This window comes from Petaurus breviceps, unplaced genomic scaffold, assembly GCF_028583685.1.
Source record: "Petaurus breviceps papuanus isolate PSGF00001 unplaced genomic scaffold, PetGlider_PUasm1.0 90879, whole genome shotgun sequence".
Taxonomy (NCBI): Eukaryota; Metazoa; Chordata; class Mammalia; order Diprotodontia; family Petauridae; genus Petaurus; species Petaurus breviceps.
Window position 1 is genome coordinate 11841455 of NW_027187368.1, and position 18648 is coordinate 11860102.

The window sequence follows — 18648 nt, forward strand, 5'->3', positions numbered from 1 at the left end:
GAAGAAGAGGGGGAGGAGAGAGAGGGGGAAAGAGAAAGAAGGAAAGAAAGGAGGAAGAAAAGAAGAAAAAAGGATGAAAGGAAGACAGAAGAAAGGAGTAGGGAGAAAGAAAGGAAGGAAGGAAGAAAAAGAGAGACTGATACTCTTGTCAGGGTTATTTGCAACAGCTGCTGCCTTTCTAATGTACACATCAGTTGTCTTGTCTTCCTGATTATGGTATCAATGATCCTTCTAGCTTTCTAAGTCTCTCAAATGCCAGATGTGGCTCCTGGGGAGATCCCGGTGTTGTAAATGTTCGAAATCTGCACTCAGTTTATTTGGTTTCTTACTGCTCTCTGCTCACAGGGCATAATCCAGACCCACTAGTGAGTCCCTCTTACAAAAGGAGGCAGCTGTTCAGGAACCCAGAGCTCCTCAAATCTCTCACCCACACCTCTACTTCTCCCCCCTTTAATTCTTTTCATTTGAATCCAGTGTGGTTTTTTTTTCTCTTCCATGTGAAGCCTTTCTTCTTGATGAACCAGACAAGGGGTGGGGGGTGGGGGACTGAAGAGCCCTGGTTTCTGTACAATTTGTTAGTCACTTCCCAGATTCTTTATGTCAGCATGTTGGAGCGGGGGGCGGAGAAAAGAGAGAAGGGGGAGACACTTCCTTTTCCTTGCTTACTACAGGACTAGAGGAGCACAGGGGCAGGGACAAGAGATGCTGAAGAAATGGTCCAGGGTCCCACATCCCTCTCCTCTGTCCTATTCAGAATCCCTAGGGATTTGTGTTACCACAAATAGAGAAGACAAAGCTTTGCAGCGGGAACTGCCCCTTGGGTAGCTCAGGATCACCAATAGAAGTGTGGGGCGACTGGTCTCACAAAAAGAGGGAGGGTGAACAGATGGCGGAGGGGATTATTAAAATCCAGCTTTGTTCTCCATCAAGCCCCACAAGGGGGGAGGGAGAGGGGAGCCAAGCAGCTCTAATGATCTCCACCACTTTGGAATAGGCTTTCCAGAGGAACGTGAAGAGAAGCTTAAATAGGGACTGTGCCAGCAGAGAGGCCGCCTTTGTGGGGTGCTCTCTTCCTCAGCATTAGCAGAACAGGTCCAAAGTCCACGTCCTGACCCAGGCAGACAAGGTGTGATAACGAAGCAAAAAGATTGGCCCCTTTTAGGTTTGTTTCAAAACAGATGAATGTGGTGTTTTGAAAAGAGTACTGGATATGTAGTTGGAAGACCTCAATTTAAGTCCTGGTTCTGCTACCTGCATACACTCAGCCTGTTTGACTTCCAGCTTTCTCATCTGTACAATGAGGGAGTTGGTCTGGAGGAAGTCTCAGGTCCCTACGAGTGCCAAATCCTAGGGTCCAGAACTTATGTATCCAAAGGATCAGAAGCCTTCTTGGTAAGCTCTGTGCTTATTTTCATAGAGCAGCTAGGTGGTGCAGTCGATAGAGTGCCAGGCCTGGGGTCAAGGTGATTCATCATCCTGAGTTCAAATCAGGCCTCAAACACTGTGTGCCTGACAGCTGTGTGACCCTGGGCAAGTCACTTAACCCTGTTTGCCTCAATTCCTCATCTTTAAGATAAGCTGGATAAGGAGATGGCAAACCACTCCAGTATTTTTGCCAGGCAAACCCCAAATTGAGTCAGGAAAAGTCAGACATAACTAAAAAATGACTGAACAACATCTGCTTGTTTCAATGTGGATGCCATTGCTCTAAACACATCTGAACTCTTCTTTGGGGGCTGCTTCAATTGATCCAGTTGACACACACAAAAAGGTAGACCCGTTATTTTATTGCCATACTGTTTTAGACCTTAAGTGACATAGCTCAAGGTAGATTCCTTACCATATTCCCCTGACACTATTATTAATGCCTTTTGGCTGATTCTCAGGATCAGATTGACCCCCCCAAGTGGGAAGGTGGGAAATCATTTGGGCCATTCAAGGGTATCATGAGCTCTAAAGGTCATTTCCAAAGAGGAGTTCCCCTAATGTCTTGACTACCGGTAGCCTCTTTTGAATAAGTGTACAGGTTCCCAAGAGAAACAATTTGAAGGTGACAACATCAACTTTGATATTTATTTTCACTATGCTTCAGGGGGGAAAAAAAGCAAAATAGTTGTATTATCATAAGGAAACTCCTCATGTATTGGTGGTGATGATAGCTAACTTATATTGCATCATGTATAAGTATAAGCACTTACGTATAAAGCACTTACAAAGTGCTTTATAACCATTAGGAATAATAATGATAATAAATGTCTTTGTATGGTGTCTTAAGATTTATAAAGTACACATATCATCTCAGCTGAGACTTACAATAACCCTTTAAGAGAGATATTATCTCATTTTATAGATGAAGAAACTGAGATATACAGAAAGGAAGTGACTTGTCCATGGTTAGACAAGATGTATTGGAGGCAAATTTGAATCTAGGTCATCCTGATTCAATCATTATACCATGCTGTTTCTCCATCTCATCTGATCTTTATATCACCTTGCTGACAAAGGTCTATATAGTCAAAGCTATGGTTTTTCCAGTAGTGATATATGGCTGTAAGAGTTGAATTGTAAGGAAAGTTGAGTGCCAAAGGATAGACATTTTCAAGTTGTGGTGCCGGTGAAGACTTTTGGGACATGGACAGCCAGGAAATCAAATCAGTCAATACTCAAATAAATTAATTCAGATTATTTATTCACTGAACCTTAAATACTTTGGCCACATAATGAGAAGACAGGATTCATTGGGAAAGACCTTGATGTTGAGAAAGATTGAAGGTAAAAGGAAAAGGGGGCAGCAGAGGATGAGATAGATAGCGTCATGGAAACAACACAAGGTTGGACAGACTTTAGGAGACAGAGGAGAATAGAAGGGCTTGGAGTGCTATTGTCCATGGGGTCACGAACAGTTGAACACGACAGCAACTGAAACCACAAGAGAAAGCGTTCCTCAGAAGTGCCTGTGAAATAGGTAGTTTAAATAGATACCATCCCCATTTTATAGATAGAGAAATTGAGACTCGGGGGAAAATGACTTGCCCAAAGCACATTTTTCTTCCTTGGAAAATCAAGTTTTTGTATTCAGAATGTCAGTGTTATAAGATGTCAGATAAGATATTATAAGATAATGTCAGAGTTATAAGAAACTTTGGAAATAATCTAGTCCAACCCTTTTATCTTAAAGATAAGGAAATTAGGGCTCAGAGAGGCCAAGGGGATTTCCCAAGATTCTTTAGTGAATTGATTAGTAACACATTAGTGATTAATTCCAGTGCCTTAGCTGCAGAGCCAGAATTCAAGGGCTGGTCTTCTGCCTCCACCTAGTGGTCTTTCCTTGGCACTGCACTCCTTTTCCCAATCCCAGAGGCCTGGTGGTGTGTGCTGCTCCCCGTTTTCAGAGTCAATCAGTTATTAAGACGACCAGTATGTGTGACATAGCCACCATTTCTCTTTGGATTTCCTCTTTCCGTTGCTGATCTTAATTTCTCCCAGATATGACTTCATCTTCCTATTTTCTTTACAGGTAAACTTGTACTCAGACCCACCTAAGGCCAGCCATGGTGTTCATAGGGGATCCATGCCCCAGGGGACCAAGGTCATGTCCTTCACCATTCCTCAGGCTAAGATGGCAGAATGGCAGTCAACCACCAACACTGGATCACAGGCTTTGTTGGACCCAGGTGAGTTTGGAGGAAGGAAAAGGCAGAACTATGGAAGCTAACTCTTAACTGCATTTCATCTTCCCTCCATCTGGTAGTAAGAATTGTCATGAGGGGAATCAACTCCACATCTGACAAAGAAGATGTCACTGAAAGGGCTAAAGACACACAAAAACAGGAGGTGGGCCCCAAAGACCTTGGTCATACTTGGTGACATACCATTACAATTACTTTCCTGCCACTGATAGGTTCATAGAACTTACAAGTAGAAGGACCTGAGAGAGGTTATCCTTTCCAGGCCCATAATTTAACAGAAAAGGAAACTGAGGCCAAGAGATGGAAAGTAACTTGCCCATGGTCACACAGGTTCAAACCAAGGTCTTCCATTTATAACTCCCTATAATTTCCTCTGGGGTAGCTGGGTGGCACAGTGGATAGAGTGCCAGGCCTGGAGTAAGGAAGATCTGAGTTCAAATTCAGCCTCAAACTGTGTCGCACTAGCTGTGTGACCCTGGGCAAGTCACTTAACTGCTGCCAGCCTCAGCTTTCTCAACCGTAAAACAGTTATATTAATTGCACCTACCTCTCAGAGTTGTTGTGAGGATAAATGAGATATTTGCAAAGTGTTTTCCAAACCTTAAAGTGTTATATAAATGCTGGCCATTATTATTACTGTTATTATTTTTATTATTATAATTAATTTAGTCAATGAAACCTCATATTAGCTCCATGATAAGCTCTCCTTGTCACAGAATCTCAGTGTCAGAAGACTTCAGAGACCATCTGGTTCAACTTTTACCAAAATAAGACTCCCCCATGCAACATGCCTGACAAATGGTTACCCAGCTTTTGCTTGAAGGCTTCCAATGAAGGGGATCCCATGAAAATGGAAGAAAACCTATTTCTTTTTTCATGGACTTTCTTATTCTGTTTGGAGCTTCCTGCTTTTTAATTTGCTCACCAAATTGCAGTATAATTATTTGCTTACAGGACCCACCTGTGAAAACTCTCCTAAAATGTAAAGTCCCTTATGGGAGGGACTATGTTGATATCTTTGAACCTTTGGTTCTGACCCTTCCCCCAGGTGCCTAGTACAGCGTTCTGCATGTGTGATATTGGGACCTGGCATTTACAGTTAGAATAGACTTTGGTTTGATTTCTAGCTCCAGCACTTACTAGGAATGTGACACTAGACAAGTCACTTGACTTCCCTGAGTCCCAGTTACCACATCTATAAGATGGGTAGGATAACTATAGGTATCAGGTCTAAGGGTTGTTGGTAGGAAGGCATGTTGTAATCCTTAAAATGCATAGAAATATGAGTCATTATATTTTTAAGGAACTCTATAAACTTGTCATTGGACAGAGATCTGACATTTGGAGTACCCAAAGTTAAGATAATGCTTCTTAGAGGAACTAAAAACTATGCTTCTTAGCACTTTTAATGATAATAATAATAGCTATCTTTTATATAGTACCTACTGTGTGCCATTCACTTTTACAAATATTATCTCATTTGATCCTCACAACAAATCTGGGAGGTAGGTGTGATCATTATCCCTATTTTACAGCTCAGGAAACTGAGACAGATAGAGGTTAAATGACTTGCCCAACATCATACAGCTAATAAATATCTGAGGCTTCCCATCTTTAGGCCCACTGCTTTATCTGCTTCACCATCTAATTTCCTTTTCTATTATTTCAGCACTATTATTACCTAAAACTAAAGTCTGTTTTATGTTTTTGGGTATGTTATCATTGTAAGTTTCTAATATGACCAGCACAATGGCATTGATTAACTGGAATAGCTGGGGCCCATTGGGCCCTGGAACCTAAGAACCCATTGGGTACTGGGACTTTAAGGTCCCTGAGGTTTTCTGTGACTATTGGCTTCTGGGGACAGGGTGGGAACAGGATACTCCTTTTAGCCCTCATTCCTGCTTCAAGTAGTCACCGGGGTCTCGCTTAGGTTCTGGGTCTGTTGTACCCTCTTGGTTTGTATTTCTGCCACAGAAAGGGCCATTGTTAGACTCCATCCCTGAACTTGACTATCAACATCGATCTATTCTAGAACTATCAGCAACTCGAGGTGATCTGATTCCATCCCCAGCTGCCGCATACCCTGGTGGTGGCATGGAATGTGGCAGTGGTACTTCTATGCAAGAACCATCCCTGGGAGATCGTCTGACCCAGACTCTGGCCAACGAGGTGGTCAAGTTCCTAGCACAGGTGAGCCAAGTCTCAGCTACAGAGTATTTGCAAAAAGGACAAAGGAGCATAAAACAAAGACAGAAAATTTCAAGTTCTAGAACTTCCAGACACTGTTTTCCCCTGCCCCTGCTCCCATAAAGGGCTAGAGCCCAACCATCCCAGAAAGAAAAAAACACAGAAGGAGGGATCTTCTGATTACTGAAGGGGATGTTTAAAAAGTTCTTGATATCTGGAAATTCTTCCTTATATCTAATCTAAAAAGGGGTATGCTTGGTCAATGTTTAAAAACTGGGGGAAAATGTGTGCAAATACACTTTATGTTTAAACTTCATTGTTAACACTTTTTTTTAATGATAACTCTTTATTTATTTATTTATTTTTGCTTTTTGGAGGGCAATTGGGGTTAAGCAACCTGCCCAGGGTCACACAGCTAGTTCTTGTGTTAAGTGTCTGAGGCTGGATTTGAAATCAGGTCCTCCTGCCTCCAGGGCCAATGCTCTATTCACTGTGCCACCTAGCCACCACGTTAACACTTTCTTAAGTCTGAATAGTCAACAAAACAATACATCAAACCCTGATTTGTAGTAAATGCCAATTTATGAGGTAACAACATTCACAATGAAAATTTAACACTCTCATAAACAGGTTAGAGCTGTCTCCAGCACACCCCAGGGTCTAAGTCTTCATGTTGTTCAAACTCATGTCTTCTTGTTTAGGTCTCATTGGAGAAGGGGAATAGTAACTCATAATCCTTTCTCAGAGTCCTGTGTAATTTTTTACATGCCATCATAAAATTTCCCATCAGTTTTCTCTCTTCTAGGTTAAATAAATATTGGTTCATAGTAAAGAATGTGAAAAGTGATCTGAACTCTGAGAAATTATAGTAGCCAAAAGGTGGAGGACTACATGTAGGGGCAGAAGTTTGCCGGCTTTGTCAGACATGGTTGGTGTATTGGGTTGGGTTTTTTTTTTATTAATTTTCTTTTCTGTATTACAAGGAAGTGTGCAATTAGGGTAGAGGAACAGGGGGGCTAGATCCAGAAGTAACTGTGATATAAAAACAAAAATCACCCAAAAACTGATGAAAAAATTAATATGTAATCTTAAAAATATTTAATAAAATAAGATTTAATTAAGTAAAAATTCTAAGAATTATAGACTATTAATGGGTACTTCAATTTGACTGATGGGAAAGCTGAGTCCGAAAGAACTGAAGTAATTTGTTGAAAGTCACACAGATAATTACAGAGCTGGAGTAGGCTCTTGACTCACAATCCTGGGATTAAAAAGAATTCTAGCTTCTTTTTGTTCCTGAAAATCAAAGTTATAGTTTCTTCCATCAAAGAACTTATTTTTCAAAAAGCATAGTATCATAGGATTTTAGAGCTAGAAAGGACCTTTGAGATGATGTAGTCTTTTTTTTTTTTTTTTGCCTTTTGGAGGGCAATTGGGGTTAAGTAACTTGCCCAAGGTTACATGGCTAGTTTTTTGTGTATGGGGGTATTAAGTGTCTGAGGCCTTGGGTAACTGAATTTGGGTTCTCCTAACTCCGGGGCCGGCGCTTTACTCACTGCACCACCTAGCCACCCCCAAGATGATGTAGTCTTAAAGCCCCTCATTTTATAGTAGGGGAAACTGAGGCCATCCATCAGAGGTGCCATGCTTTGCCTAAGGCCTCACAATAGATTAGCAGCAGAACCAGGCTTCTCACTTAGATCTTTTGGCTACAGATCTAGGGCTCTTTCCAACACACCACAAACAAAACCAAGTGATCAGAATTAGTAAAGTCCTAGAGGTTTTGTGGAACTCACCCAGAGGATCCACAGGGCACCAAAACCTTCCTAGAGACGTGACAATAAACTTGCTTTGGTTTGAAAAGGATCCCTAAAGAGCCACTGAGCTGCATCTAGTCACCTGAGTAAGGCCCAGGGGGATTCCTTCTGTGCTGTCCTGCCCTCCAGCAGTCTGCTTCCCAATCACATGAGGACAAAAGGGAACAGAGTTAGGAAACTGGACCTGCTCTGAACACATAATGTGCATGGGGCCCTGAGTTTAAGAACCAGTGTCTGAAAAGGATGCATTCAAAGCTGTCACCCTGAGTAATTTTGGAGAGCTACTGGCTGATGATGTACACACTTTTTTCCTTAATCCAGGTGGAATCTTTTGAAGGATTACTCCAAGAAGGAATGTTGGCACCTCAGGATCAGCTCAAGGTACCATTAGCTGCTGCTTTTCTCACTTCAGGATTTGTCCATAGAATCTGAGTTATGCATCTATGTCTTATATGTATATTTATTTTTATTAATATACTCGGAATTAGTCTTCACCTCACCCCCTGTCCCTCCAGCTTATTATAATGATATAGAAATATAATTTTATATTTATATGTAATTTATAGATAATATACCTATACATTGATTTATATAAATTCATATAGCATACATATAATATACTTATGTTTAATAATATATGTATGTTAACAAATGCATATAATAGATAAATTAACCTGTTATGAATATGCTGACCACATAAAGGATCTAGACTCATTTGTGCCAACTTAGAAAATCCAACCAGGTGCGTGGAGTGACTGTAACTAGCCTTCATACTATTGAAAATTGATTTGCATTCAGGATGCCAACTTGGCTGGTATTTTATCAAAGAAGCTAGGAGTAGTCTTAGTAATGTCGTGTTCTGGCCCGTTTTTTTAACTTTTGGCAATAATAACAGCCTCATTTCAATTTAACAAGAGTTTATTAAATGCCTACTATATTCCAGACACAATGTGGTAGGTGCTGGGGATATTAAGGCAAAAATTAGAGTTCTTGCCTTCAGACTCTTTACATCCTTGTTGGGGGCAGAGGGATATAAGGAGATTCACATGTACATGGAGAAGTAAATATAAAATACACACACAGAGTAACTTAAACTGGGGGAATAAGTAAAGATAGTACTTGAGTAGATCCTTGAAAGGAGTTAAGGAATTTCCAAGTTGGAGGGAGTATATTCCAGGCCTGGGGGACAGGCTTTGCAAGATCAGGGAGACTGGGGATGGAAACTGGTTTGTGGAGAACAGTATAATGGTTATAATATTTATATCATATACTATATTATATGTAGTATATATAATATATAGCATATACTATATATTTATATTATACATAATATTTATAATTATATATGACAATATAACAATTATAATACAGGAAAAATGTTTAATGAATAATGGGGAGAAATGTGAAATCAAGCTAAGCTATCAGAGGTGGGATTTGAACCTAGATGTCACAAGCTCCAAAGCTAGAGATTAACTCACTCTGCTGTGCAGTTATAAATTGCCAGTCCCTGAATTAATCTCATAGGGACATTTAGACTGTCCCTAGCTCTGTGTAACTGCTGGCACGTATACTGCCCATTCTGTGACTCTGTGGGGCTCCCATGGCCTGTGGAAGCTCATGCGTCTCTGTGTTCTTATTCCAGGGGTTTTGGAGACTGAAGGAAGAGCAGGATGCTTTGGAGAAAGCCTTTCTCTGGGCACGAGGAGAGCACAGACGTGTGCAACAGCTTCAGGCATCTGACGTTCCTCCTGGTGAATTTGATCCTAACAGGTATGTTAGGAAAGGGAACCCATTTCCTGAGAGGATGACATGTGCATGACCAGGGTTTTATCCCTAAAATTGCCCTCAAAGTTCTTGGAATTATATTCTAGGGGAATTGCTGTTAATCTTCAGTGATTCAGAATAATCAGCTGGGAGGGTGGTGGTAACATGGAAAGTAAGTGGCACAGGAAGCCTTATCTCCTTAATGAAAAATCCAATTTGTGGAATTTTTAAAAAGTGATACAGTTTCATCCTTTCAAAGTATTTTATACATAATGATTATGTGACTCAGTATTAATAAGTAAAATGAGCTAATGGGGATAAGTACTCTGCCTATAATTTCATTAGTATGAGGAACTCATTGAGAGGAACTCTCTCTAATAATGTAAGTAGAGCATTGAGGGACTGAATGAGTCTGCAACCAGTATCAATGTATTAAGAGGCTCTGAGTTCAAATTCTTCCTCTCGTGATTATTACCTGCATGACTTGGTCAAGTCATGTAACTTCCCCTTCCTGGACCTTGTTTTCTTTCTTTAAAAAATTGTTTTATTTTTTTCCCCAATTACATATAAAAACAATTTTAACATTTGTTTTTAAAAATTTTGTGTGCAGATTCTGTTCCTCCCTTCCTCCCTTCCCCCCTCATTAGGAGGATAAACAATTTGATATAGGCTCTACATTTTCAGTCATACTAAACATATTTCCATATTAGTCATGTTGTGAAAGAAAACATTTCCCTAGCCCCACCAAAACCCAAGAAAAATAAAGAAAAACAAAAGTGTGCTTTGATCTATATTCAGACACCATCAGTTCTTTCTCTGGATGTGGATAGCATTTTTCATCTTAAATCCTTCAGAATTGTCTTGGATCATTGAGTTACTGAGAATAGCTAAGTCATTCACAGTTGTTCATACAAATTGCTATTACTGTGTCCAGTGTTCTCCTGGTTCTGCTCATTTCACTCTGTGTCAGTTTATGTAATACTTCCCGGTTTTTCTGAAATCATCCTGCTCATCATTTCTTATATAGCACAGTAATATTCCATCAAAATCATATACCACAAATTGCTGAGCCTCATTTTTAATTAACAAGCATTGTTAAGTTCTATTAAGTACTATATACTGCTGCTAAGCAGAAGCACACATTCTAATGAGAAAGAGAACATGTAAATAATTAGAGACATACAAAATATACCAAAAAAAGTAGATGGAAGGTAGTCCGAGCGAGGAAGGGACCAACATCTGGGAGAGAGGGAAAAAGCCTCCTGCTGAACATAATTTGAGCTGAGTCTTGAAAGAGGCCAAGGAGGTTGATATTATGTATTCCAAGAATGGGGGACATTCAGGGAAAAAGGACAGAGAGGGAAGATGGACTGTCTTGTGTGAGGGACAGAAAGTAGGTCCAGTGTTGTTGGGTCATAGAATTCATAAAGGGGAGTGAAATAAAGAGAATGGAAAGGTAGGAAGGAGCTAGATAAGAAGAACTTTAAATTGCGAACAGAGGACTTTATATTTGATCCTCGAAGTAATAGGGAGCCACTGGAGTTTTTTGAGTGTGGAGAAGTGGTGGTGGTCCTTTCTAACCCTAAGATTTTGTGATTTTTTTTTTTCTTGTTAGCAAGGCCCATAGTAAAACAAGAGAAATTGTGCCCTTACTGATCTAGAGAACCTCTAACTAGGGGTTGCTGGTAAATGTTTAACACTGGATCTCTGAGGGGGAAAAGTACCCATGACACACTTTTAAGCTTAATCTTCATTGTTCAAATGGGTTCCCAGACTTATTTGGCCTATCTCCCTCTTAAAAAAAAAAACAACACTCAGCACACCCTTCCCTCCCTACCCCCCCTACCCCCACCCAGGAAATTTACTTTCTTTAACACTGTAATGGTCTTTTAAAATACCACCACCACCCTGCCCCCTCATTCCAGTGCCCCCCAGGCATTGGTACCACTCTCTTCGAGAACTTATATGTCAGGGCTTGATTTGTACTATTGGCTAATTTCTTAATGTACAAATACTTATGCTCAAAATTTAACAGTCAGATGTAGTGAGGCAGTGGTATCTGGCTCCAGAAAACTCCTGTCTCTAACAAGAGATAGTGCTATTTGAGCTCTTAGGAAGAATTCATACAAACTATATGGAAAGAGATGTGTCCCCCACACACCTTGCAGCATTACTGCTGTCTAACTGCCTGAGGTTTGTGTCAGTGAACATAGAACACCTCTGCTCTTGCAGATTAGCTGGTGAAGATACAGGCAGATTTTTGCTACTTGGGCTGGAAGACTTAAAACAGAGAGTAAGGCAACCCAATGAACAGCCTGGAACCAAAGCCAATGAGGGTCTGTTTCTCTGGTTACATACATGGGAACCTGTGAATGGAAGCAGTGGGTTCTGATGGAGCCCTGGGGGAAGGAATCACTCTGCCCTGGCAGCCCCCGCCTCTCAGCTCCTTGCCAGCCTAGGCCTTCAGAGGCTCTAGGTCTTCCTGGCTTATTTGCTTTCTGGACATTAGGTCTCTGTTCTTCTACTGGGCCAATATTCATGTTTCTATGTCTGAGATTTTTCTCTCCTTAGTAAGCAGAGTCAGCATAGCCTCATGTAAGCAGCACTGAATTTGGGAGCAGGCTGCTACTTATTTACTTTGTGACTTTGGGCCAAGTCATTCTCCTTCCTCTGGGTCTCAGTTTCCTCATAAGTAAAATGAGGTCAGACTAAGTTTCCTTCTAAGTAGAGATTTTATGTTTTATACAATGCTAGGAGGTATCTAGCCCAAGGTCCCTCTCTCTACAGGGGTGAGTCTACCACAGGTTGTTTTATTTTTAATTGGGTCTGTGATTTCATCAGTTTAAGGAGTTCCTGGTAAGAAACTCTCTCTACCAATACAAGATCTTCTCTACAACCTTACAGTCTTAAGAGGATAGCCAGTTACACTGAGGAGTTAAGTTTAAATGACTTGCCCAGGATCCAGCAACCAATGTGTGTCAAATGTGCTACTTGAACCCAAGTTTTCCTAAGTTCCCTCCCCCCTCCCTCTTTCTCTCTCTCCCTCCTTTTCCTCTCTGTCTCTGTGTGTGTGTGTGTCTCTCTCTCTCTCTCTCTCTCTGTCTCTCTCTCTGTCTCTCTCTGTCTCTCTCTCTCTCTGTCTCTCTCTGTCTCTCTGTCTCTCTCTCTCTCCCTCTCTCCCTCCATCTCTCTCCATCCCCCCTCTCTCTCTCTCCCTCCCTCCCTTCCTCCCTCCTTCCTCCCCTCTTCTCACTTCATTCTCCTCACTTCTCTCCATAACCATGGTTTGACCTGTTTCAGGGAAGTGGAAGGAGAGATATTTCGACTAGGAATGCACCTTGAGGAGCTCATGGATGAGACAGATTACTTAAGACCTGACCAGCTCTCTCCAAGGACCCCTCCAGAAGAAAAGTCCCGTGGCAGCTCAGCAGCTTCACCCATATCAGACCTGCCAACTCAGTCTCCTGCTCTATCACCTCAAGCCCCGATGCCGACTGTCCGCACCCCCTATCCTGAGGTAACTCCTTTTCCCACTACAGGAGTAAAGCAGTCTGGGAGCTCAGTGAGGAATGAACTATGTTAGACTTATTGTTTCTTTTTCTGTGTGAGATCTTCATGAGAATCTGTTTGAGTCTGACTCAGTGTTTACTGTTAAGACACGCTTGGGTTCTCTTGGACTGGTCAAGTAGGGCAAGCAATAGAACGCAAAAGAATTTATCAAGCACTTCTCATGGAACCAGATTTCAGAGGGCCTTGAATGCTGATAAAAGGGATTTGAACTTTAGTTTGGAAGCAATTAGGAGCTTCTGAAGATTTTTATTAAGAGGAGTCCAAGTCTATGCCTAAGGAAATTTATTCTGGCAGCAATGTGAAGGATATAGAAGGGATAATAGAAGGGAGAGAGATCAGAGGAGGGAAGATCCGTTAGAAAGCTGTTATAGTTGTCCTAGTGAGTGGACTAATAATAAGGGCCTAGCTGAGGGTGGTGGCAATGGGGAAAGAGAGACAGGGGCAGACAGGAAAGAGAGATAGAAACAGAGACAGAGGGAGATGTGGTGGGGGGAGGGGGAGGATGGCAAGGACAGAGGCAGAGAGAGACAGAGAAAGAGAGACAGGGACAGAAAGAGAAATCAGAGACAGAGAGATAGAAACCAGAAAAAGACAGAGACGGACAGAAGGGTAGACAGACAAAGACAGAGAGAGAAAGACAGACAGACATGGAGGAGGGTTAGTAGAAGCAAGGAGTGAGAAGTTAAGCTAAGACAGACTTTGTAGTTCAGACTGTTTACAGGCAAATGTGTTTTCTAAAGATTTAGTTGTATTGGGGTGGCTAGGTGGTGCAGTGAATAGAGCACTGGCCCTGTAGTCAGGAGGAACTGAGTTCAAATCTGGCCTCAGACACTTAACACAAAAACTAGCCATGTGACTTTGGGCAAGTCACTTAACCCAACTGCCCTCCAGAAAACAAAATAAAACAAGATTTAGTTGTATTGCTCTGTATTGTTTGAGGCTCCAACCCAACAGTGTCTTTTCTTCTGGGATACCATTGCAAGACAGCATTTTACCTTTTTTTTTTGTTCAGTAATTTCAGTCATATTCAACTCTTCATGACCCCATTTGGGATTTTCTTGGCAAAGATACTGGAGTAGTTTGCCATTTCCTTCTCCCACTAATTTTATAGATGAGGAAACTGAGGCAAAGAGGGTTAAGTGACTTGCCCAGGGTCACACAACTAAGTGTCTAAGGTCAGATTTGAACTCAGAAAGAGGGTTCTTCCTGACTCCAGGTCTGGTGCTCTATCTACTGTGCCACCTACATTTTACATTTTACCTTCTAGGAGAGTGAAAATCAGAAGCATATGTTTATTGGATGTTGATCTTTCAAGGCCTGCTAAGTACTAGGTGCTGCTGGTGAGGGTCAGGGTGATGGTGCTAACTAGTCCCTGCCCACAGAGAAATTATACATCATGCTCTTCCATACTACACCCTATCTCCCATCTCGTACCTTTTCCCTAATTGTCCCCATATCTGGAATAATCTCCCTCCTAATTTCTGGCTCTTAGGTTCTTTGGTTTCCTTCAGGGCTCAGCTCAATTCCTGCCTTCTACAGAGGCCTTTCTCCCATTGTTATTACCTTCCCCCATGAGCTTCCCTTCCATCTACTCTGTGTGTATCTTTCATGAACTAATTATTCACATGGTGCCTTCCAGAGTAGAATGTGGCCTCCATGAGGGCAGGGACTGTTTCTGCCGGTGGCTAGAGCTCCTGGTCCTGGAGTCAGGAAGACCTGAGTTCAAATCTGGTCTTAGACACTTACTAGCTGTGTGTCTCTAGGCAAATCACTTAACCCTGTTTGCCTCAGTTTCCTCCTATGTAAAATGAGCTGGAGAAGGAAATGGCAAAACACCCCAGTATCTCTGCCAAGAAAACCCCAAATGGGGTCACAAAGAGTCAGACATGATTGAAAATGACTGAACAACAGTACTTAGCATTGTGCCCGGCACTGCTTAATGCTTGTGGACTAATTATAAGAGGGAAGAACACTGGAATTGAAGTCAGTGGGCTAAAACCCCATTTTCAATATTTACTAGTTTTGTGACCTTGGGCAAGTCACTTAATGTCTCTTAGCTTTTGCTTTCTCATGTATAAAATGAAAATAGTATTTGCACTTCCTACATGGTACAGCTGTTTTATAAAAAGCCCTTTGTACACTCTGAAGGGCTGTAGAAAATTGAGCTCTTGTTCAAAGATGGAGATAAGTATATAATATGCAACGTCTTGCAGTAAGTGCTCGAGAGTCACAGAACAATAGACTGAGGTCGGATGGGAGAAAGGGAAGGGAATAAGCATTATATTGTCCCTGCCATGTGCCAGGCACTGTGCCATCTCATTTGATCCTTATAGCAACCCTCCAAGGTTAAGTGTTCTCCACTTTATCATTAAGCAACTGAAGCAAACAGAAGTTAAATGACTTGCCCAGCTAAGTCCAGATTTGAACTCAGGTCTTCCTGACAGCGGGCTCAAGGGTGAAAGTCATTTTGCACAGGGGAGGAACAGAGCTGACTTTCTGAGGGAAGCTGCATTTGATCAGCACTTTAGAAGATGAATAGAACTTTCATGAGCAAAGATGGGGAGAAAGTGTATTTCAGGCACAGGCACCAGAATGGCCAAAGACAAAGAGGGAGGAAAGTGCATCTCTTACCACGCTTTTGGTCTCTTCTTGTGTTTATCTGTCATGCCATCCTATGAATAAGAGAAGGAGACATGGGCTTCAGGTGTGGGGAACTTGCAGCCTTGAGGCCACACATGGACCTCTAGGTCCTCAAGGGCGGCCCTTCAACTGAATCCAAACTTCAGAGAACAAATCCCCTTAATAAAAGGATTTGTTCTGTAAAACTTGGGCTCAGGGGGGTGGAATCAAGATGGCAGCATAGAAACAGGACTTCCGCGGGACTCCAGCTTCCACCTCCCCCAATTCATGTAAAAGGGGACTCTGAACAAACTTTGGAGCTACAGAACCCACAAAATGACACAAAGAAGCTAACCTCCTGCAGCCAGCACAGTGCTCTGGGAGCTGAGCCCAGCCCCATGCCAAGGTTTTAGCCCCAGGGTGGGCCTAACCAACCACCGGCTGGAGGGACCCCAGATCACCAGCAACCATGGCCATTTCCAGAGTCATCAATGCATAGATGAGAAGGACAAATTGAGAGGTCAGTGCAGTGTGGATTTTGGGATCCAGTAGTTGGGAGTGCACTGACCTCTTTCCCTAGGGCTAGAAGCTGCTGAGGAGCCACGGCTGTGCAGCTGCCCCCACATGGCAGCTTCAGCTCCTGGCCTGCAGAGTTTAGGGGGACCAAGCAACCAATCTGAGGAGTAATCGCTCTTGCTTTAACCTGCTTAGATCTGAATTGTGGTCTAGGGTGGAGGTCCTGGGGTGTGTGAACAGCTTGCCACAGTGTGTGGAGGCTTCAGAGAGGGCACCCAACTAATACCTCCAGCAGCTAAGAAAACCCCAGCATTTGGGACGAAGCTCCCCTGTCTGGTAGCAGAGTCCTACTGTGGCAAAAAGCCCAAAAGTCAAGTAATTGAGTGGCAAAATGAGCAGGCAAAGGAAGCAAACCAAGCAAATCAATTCAACATTAGACTTCTATTTTGGGGACAAAAAGGATCAAAGCATGGAACACGAGGAAGACAGTGAAGTCAGAACTCCTGCACCAAAAGCTTCAAAGGAAAATACGAGCTGGTTACAGGCCATAGAGGACCTTAAGAAGCAGATAAGAAAAGTGGAGGAAAAACTGGGAAGAGAAATGAGAATAATGCAAGAAAGTTAAGAAATGAGAGTCAATAGCCTGACTGAGGAAAATACCACCTGGTGCTCTATCTTCTGCCCATTCATAAGATAGGGCTAAGTATAACCCAGGTTGCATGAATGAATTTTCCTGGTGAGGTTGGGAGAGTTATCTCCCCCAGTTGTTTGGTCCAGAACACTGGGGCTAATTGAGCTCTCTCTGAGTCCTTGCCTCTCTTTCCCACAGACCCCAGCTGTCCAGAATGGCCACACTTTTCTGTCTGGAGCCCACACAGAAGCAAGCTCTGCCAGCAGCGAGTTAGATGATGAGAGTCCTGCATTGCCACAGCCACTTCAGTACAAACAGCTCCAAATGGAGCAGGATTTCCAGAGCCTTACAGCCCAGTAAGTGATCAAGGGGGAGGGTCAGAGAGAGCCCCATCCACTTATGGGAACTTGCCAACCTTCCTGGCTCTAACCTCCATCCTCAGACCTTCCCAGCCCACTTTGTGTCCAAACAAATTGGGGAACCTGTACAAAGACCTGGTAAACTGTTAGGAAAAACTCATGAAAACCTTGATTATACTTCATACTTGATAATACTTAATTACTGGGAAATTCAGTTTGCTGGAATAGTATAAGCTGTAGGTGGCAAACCCAGCCCTTTTTTGTTTCAACCCATATTGAAAATATTTCTTTAAAATATCTTGAGTCCATTTTCCTGTATGGATAAGTTAGAGTCTCAAGAATGCTTCATTTTTTTCCCTTTGACCACTGTAGGCATCCCCTAGGGCTTTGGGGCCATCAATTCTCAGTGCTTAAGAGTAGAGATGGAGAGGTACTGGAGACACAGTTGAATGAATATGAATTCTATAAACATCTCCAGGAAGATTGTTTTAGACAAAATCCCCAACGCCAGCTTGTTTTTTTTTCCTATTATTGTTTACCTCTCCTATTCCTCCTACAAATTGAGGACAGAAAAAAAAATCTGGTTAATTTGAACTCTAGTGTGAATAAGGAAATTTACATTATGCCAGGAAGCACTGTGCTAAGAGTTGGGGATGCAAAGAAAGACAAAAAGAATCCCTCTCCCATAGGCATTCCACACTAGAATCTGTTTTAAGTGTAGGTTGTTATAGAGTCTCCTCTGAAAACTTTTGGAAGTTAGGGTGGAGTCTCATCTGCCTGGGATGGGTTAATATAATGCTATGTGAAGGCAGGGGGATGGACTATATGACCTCTCAGAGTCCTATCTAGCTTTTATAAAAGCTGCTCTGAGAGAGTCATGATCCAGTCATTTGGGGGATTCATCCATAAGAGAGGATGCACTAAGTGATCTGCTTGGAAGAAGCGTCTCATTCATGGCTTGGAGACTGAATTGAAGATGTGGCCAGGCCCCAGAAGTTTAGTCATCCATGTTGAGTACCAGTTTTTGGTCATGTCTGTAATGTTTCCCAGCCAAGAGCACTTCAGGACAGCAGATGGTAGTACTCAAGGTCACACCTCTTCTGTTTGGCCCATTGTAGATACCACAGTATCAAGTTGTTCCCTGATGCTGTCAAGTTGGAAGAAGACCAGGAAGAAAAGAATTCCGCTCAGGAAGCTGATGGGCCAGTTACTGGGAATCCCAGTGCTTTTGATCCCAGTTCGAGGAGGACAGAACAAGAGGAAGGGAGGCACCCGAACCCTCTTGAGTAAGTCACTTGCCCCTTGGCTATTCATTCTTTACTAGAATCAGGCATCTTAATGAGGAAGGACGTTAAGTTTGTCCCTGGTCCAATAAAACATTTGTTAAGTACTGTCTATGTGCAAAGTATATAGTTTGGATCCAAAGATAAAAAGAAAGCAGTCCTCTCCCCACCCCCTCCAGCTGGAAACCTTAAATTATAAATAGGGGTGAG

General features: G+C 42.3%; 1 protein-coding gene across 1 annotated transcript in view; it reads left to right on the top strand.

Moving 5' to 3' along the window:
* The window catches only part of AKNA (AT-hook transcription factor), a 67501-nt gene that overhangs the window by 25480 nt on the left and 23373 nt on the right, over window positions 1–18648 (top strand). The window contains exons 4-10 of the mRNA XM_069073847.1: window positions 3518–3674; window positions 5725–5882; window positions 8018–8077; window positions 9339–9466; window positions 12761–12977; window positions 16995–17152; window positions 18274–18441. Of these exons, the coding sequence (XP_068929948.1) occupies window positions 3518–3674; window positions 5725–5882; window positions 8018–8077; window positions 9339–9466; window positions 12761–12977; window positions 16995–17152; window positions 18274–18441 (1046 nt within the window). The remainder of the gene's footprint in view (window positions 1–3517; window positions 3675–5724; window positions 5883–8017; window positions 8078–9338; window positions 9467–12760; window positions 12978–16994; window positions 17153–18273; window positions 18442–18648) is intronic.